Source organism: Acyrthosiphon pisum, chromosome A3 (genome assembly GCF_005508785.2).
Source record: "Acyrthosiphon pisum isolate AL4f chromosome A3, pea_aphid_22Mar2018_4r6ur, whole genome shotgun sequence".
Lineage (NCBI taxonomy): Eukaryota > Metazoa > Arthropoda > Insecta > Hemiptera > Aphididae > Acyrthosiphon > Acyrthosiphon pisum.
The window spans coordinates 4,071,366-4,076,657 of record NC_042496.1 but is presented as its reverse complement, the minus strand read 5'-3'; the positions used below and the strand labels follow the sequence as shown (position 1 = coordinate 4,076,657).

At 25.3% G+C, this 5,292-nt stretch overlaps 2 protein-coding genes across 3 annotated transcripts in view; one reads left to right on the top strand and one right to left on the bottom strand.

Moving 5' to 3' along the window:
• The window catches only part of LOC100569852 (esterase E4), a 111,322-nt gene that overhangs the window by 44,653 nt on the left and 61,377 nt on the right, over positions 1–5,292 (bottom strand). The window lies entirely within an intron of this gene.
• Positions 19–3,530, top strand: LOC100163573 (glycogen debranching enzyme). Of its 2 annotated transcripts, XM_016807902.2 has the most exons (4): positions 19–231; positions 299–517; positions 2,478–2,574; positions 2,688–3,530. In XM_016807902.2, the coding sequence occupies exons 1-3, from the start codon at positions 124–126 to the stop codon at positions 2,556–2,558; spliced, it is 408 nt and encodes a 135-aa protein (XP_016663391.1). In that variant the 5' UTR covers positions 19–123; the 3' UTR covers positions 2,559–2,574; positions 2,688–3,530. The 2 variants fall into 2 exon arrangements, with proteins under 2 accessions (XP_016663391.1, XP_008187326.2); XM_008189104.3 differs by lacking the exon at positions 2,478–2,574 and having other exon boundaries at positions 21–231.

Sequence of the window (5,292 nt, the reverse complement as noted above, 5' to 3'; positions counted from 1 at the left end):
TTGTAACTTCTTAATCAATTTAAATTTATTTTGTTTATATATTAGGCACCAGAGTTGTTTAACCCAGATCATGCAAGAATAGCTTTGCAAACAGTAACAAATGTACTTCTAGGGCCACTGGGTATGAAAACTCTAGATCCATCTGATTGGGCGTATGATGGCTTTTACAATAATGATAACGATACTACTGATTTAAAAGTAGCCAATGGTTTCAATTATCACCAGGGACCTGTAAGATCATTAAATTTATTAATTTGTAAGAAAATAAATCGTTAATAAAAATCATGTTTATTTTTAGGAATGGTTGTGGCCTGTTGGTTTCTTTTTAAAAGCAAAACTAACATTTTCCACAAGTCAACGAGAAACTTCATCTGAAATTCAAGGTATACTATCCAAACATTTTGAACACATAAAAACATCAGTTTGGAAAGGATTACCTGAATTAACCAATAAAGATGGAGCTTTTTGTGCTGGATCATGTCCAACTCAAGCCTGGAGTGTTGCTACAATTCTTGAGGTAAGAAGAAAATAAACTACCTATTTAGTATTTACTTAACAATTAAATTTAAAATTTGTATATATTATAATGAGGTCTCAGATTTCAATGCCATAAAAAAATGTATTTGACCTAAAAATAAAAAATACACTTGTATATTTTTATTTTGTATAATATAGTACAATAGAAATATAAAAATAAATAATATTTAACTCGTAAAGTCAGTGTTATTCAATCTGAAATATAAATTATAAAACATTTAATATTGCCTAATTAAGTTGGATAAGTCCATTTACTTTGTCCATACCTGGCGCTGGCATCTGCAATATCATAAAAATTACAGCACACAATAAGAGCTTTAAAATCATGTATTTTGCTATCATCTGTATTACTATATTCTTCTTCATTTAGTATTTATTATTTTCCAAGATATTTTAAGTCCATTTTTATTTAAAATGTCAAAATTTGAATTTTCTGATATTTCCAATTTGAAGAGTTTTTCTTATGTCTGTTAATTGATTCAACAAAATGTTAAGACTATGCTAATAAAGATATTGATGTTTGGAGCTAAGTTATTGCTTAATTGTTTATAAAAATTTTCCTTAATGCACATATTTCAAGGTAGGTACCTTGACATCACCATTTAATTTTGTACATAAATTTATTAAAGTTGCATCTTCTACGTCACATATTTGGTTTATAATGACTAAATGACTTATAAATAATAATGTATATAATATATATTATATACATAGTAATACTTATAATTGGTAAGTCTACAAAATAAAATATCACAGCAACTAACCATGTGACCAGGTGAAAGTGAAATATCAGGACAATTGTTATTGATGTTATGTTCCTAGAGAATAGAAATGTGAAACCTAAAAAAAATATACCAAAAAAATGCAAAAAATTCCCCCAAAAAACATTGTTAGAATAGTATGCACATGAAACACATTTGTAAATTTAAAAGGATCATGTCGAGTATTAAAAAAAAAAAACAAATGCAAGTGCATTGAAATCTGAGCCCTAATTATAATTAATTTCATATGCTTTGGGTATAGCTTTCCTAATATAGCTTATATTGTTAACTAATTAATTATTTTTACTTATAATAAGAATTTCTTTCTCTATCTGCTTGGAAATTAATTTAATTTAAATATTAGCTGTACAATTTAGTACTGAGTATTAATACATTTAGTTTTGAACTACTAATTTATTCAAATGCTATATTTCCATAATAATAGTAAAACATATCAATATAATCTTAGCGATAAAATAATATTATAACATAAAATGAAAATATAATTCTTTTTAATTTTATTATTTAATAATATTGGTGTTGTATAGAATTTTTTTTAAAATATATAAATAAAATACAATTTCATCATTAATGTATCTTGTTTTTTTTTGTTATTAATAAATTAATGAATTATGTAATTACATTTTGAAATTGTTTATTTCATTTACATTTTATAGAAAGTACCTGTTTTGATTTGACCTGTTGCCAAGCTTATAAGCTTGGCAATTGGTACCTAATAACTGAATGCTAAATGTAATATTAAGTGATTTAATAAATGCTTATTTGTGTTTTTAAAAACAATCCATAGTAGTGAAACCAATTACATTTTTCTTATATTCAAAATTTTAAAGAACACAACTAATATAATTTTTTTTTATAATTAAAAATAATAAATATTGAACAATGTGAATACCTAATTAATCTTAGTGTCAACTTAAATAAAAGTGACAAAAACAATAATATTTCAATTATAGAAATACATTTAAATTTAAAAAAAAAATAAAAATAAAAACTAAATTAAAATTTAACTTAATTGTTTTATATATAGAACTATTTAATTTTATTCTAAACATTTAAGCCAAGTTTTCAAGATCACAGATATCTATGTGAAGCCTTTAAGGCCTGTTAAATGATTTTATAGTTTCACCAATTATACAAATTATACTATATTTTTTATAGTTGTATCATGAAAAACAACCTATTCAAGTGCGCACGTCTTATGGTTCTGCAGTATTGGCAATGATCGCCAAAATATTTTAACCCCATATACTAATAAGTAATATACTTGCATTCATCTAACATAAGCAGCTAAGCACTAATTTTGTAATGTCACTATAATTATTTATAAATACATGTGATATTAAATATTATGTTTGATTTCTTTTTCAGACTTTAATGGCTATTACAAACTTGAACCAAATTTAAATTAAATTTGTTAGAATACTATTTAGTCATTATTATTTATATTAAATGTTAATACTTTAATGAAAATCATTGTGGAAGTTAAAAATGTATAATTCAACTAGACTGATAAGAATTTTTTTACCAAATATGTGTCATAAAGAATTTGTTGTTCATTTTATAGAACAGATTGATTTTATTTTTGTATACCTATACCATTATTGAATTATTGTGAAATTTCTATTTTTTATTATAGTATAACATTAATTGAGTATTTGATAATGAAACTACAACAATCTATTACTTACATTTAAAGAAACACTTTATATTTTACTATTCTCTATCTTTTTTATTGATGGATTTTGTTTTTAAAATTAATTACTATCATTTTTAGTTTGCTTTAACTGGATTTATGAGTGTTAATAAATTATTATCTAGTAGGTACTATAGATTATATAATTGCACTTAAGTATATACAGTTTAAACTATTAACTAATGTGTAAACTGGCTAACACTACACAGGCGTATAAAATATAATAAATTATATTTTATACGTCTGTATAATAGTTAAAACTTTATTAAATATTTTATTATTATTCAAATAATCAAAAATAATAATAAAATATTTATTAATGTAATAAAATATTCTTCAGTGAAATTTGTAGTCTATATATTATCTATGTACGACGTACCTACTATAAAAAAAAAAAAATGATGATTATTAATATTATACTATCTAGAAAACAATTAAATATACAGTAAATATACTATCTATAAGATTCTGTGTTATGAAGTAGATACTATATTTTCTTCTTATTTTAATTACTGCAGTATATGTAGATTTTTAATTTTATAAAAAAAAAATTTTAACTTGATGATTACTTTCTAATTTATATTTTATTTTTGTTTTGTAATTTTTAATGCTAAATAAATGCATTAAAGATGAATAGTTTATGGATGTATTTCTTATATGATTTTGTAAATGCATATTCCATATGAAAATATATTTTTTTTCGAGAGGTAAAATATTACAATCTACAACAGAGACATTGTTTTAATTAAATCCAGATAATCCAAATGTAGCTTAAAACAATTTAAAACTTTAAAACTTTTTCTAGGTATTACTTTTTATTTATTGTCAAAAATGGTCAAGTAACCTATATAGCTGAGGATGTGATTATGTGATATCCTAACTTACTAGTGCAAATGAACTTATGGGGGCTGGAGCGTAATCCATTCTTAGAAGTAAAAACTAAGCATTTTATATTTCAGTTCATATGGGTCTTGTGAATGGGTTGAAAGTAAGTGAACATTAGTGTGTGTATTTCGTAGAACCGATCACGTTGTACAGGGGCATCATAGTGACTGGATATGTACGTCTGTTATTTTACCTAAGCGCATGCACATGTCACCACATATTACTTTATAAAATTAGAAACATTTTTTTTTTTTCAAAAAATGACTTCAATCACTACGCTCAGTAGGATGTTCCGATTTAAATTTTGAAAGCTGATTTGAATTCTCTAAATTTACTATGCTTTGACTGTCGCACATTTTCCATATTATATATCAATGTATATATATATTTGAATTATGAATATGATCTATTTTTGTTAGTAAATTTAAGTAATAAAAAATAAAAACCAGAAAAAATGAAATTTTCAAAGCAAAGATAATTTAGTGACGGATTCAAATCTCCTCTCAAAATTAATATCGGAACATTATATTGGGCGTAGTGATTGAAGTCGAGAGCCATGTTTTCGACCGAAAATTAATCACGCTCCAGCCCCCGTAATAAAATAATACATCCTAAGACGGAAAAAAATCAAATACCTAATTGAGTAGTTAGGTATGTGAGAATATGTGATTATTATACAATATATACCTAGGCGCAGACAAGTGTAGTGGAGTTAACTAATATACTATAGTTGTGCACAAACCAACTTTTTAGGCCCAAACCTACCTGCTTAACTATATTTAAGCATATTATGGTACGGGGAAATAAAAACAAATGTCAAAATTCTTTGGAAATGTATTTAATTTTAGACCGGTCCAGTGCGAATTGTAAGCTGTCTAAATACTCGACTCGGATATCTCATGTCTACGAATATTGTCCAAAGTGTTTGGGTTCCATACTTTCATAGTATGGCTTCGCAGTGAGTCGTGTTCGAGAATAGAATGGACAACATATAGCAGTACAAGTCAAAAACATTAACTACAAACATGATCGAAAGATTAAATGAAGTAGCCAAGGTTGGACTGTCTTGGACTGGGACAAAACTCTCGCTAGGCCGCGACAAAAATGAGTTCAACAAATCACTAATAAAACTGGAAACTGAAAATGTCCGTAAACAGTTCAAAACAATTCAAAATATTTTGAAAATGTTATCGTGTATAGAAAATGCGAATATAAACAACCAGTGAAAATGACATGTATGGTCATTTGTTTTAGAGTAAGTACACCATAAACCAAAATCGATTTTGGGTAAAAATTCCTTGAATTTTTATTTTGTTTTTCCCTGCATTTTTGAAAATTACTAAGAATTTTTTACTTTTGACCTCCCAAAGTACCAATTAGATTCGCTTTCCTATC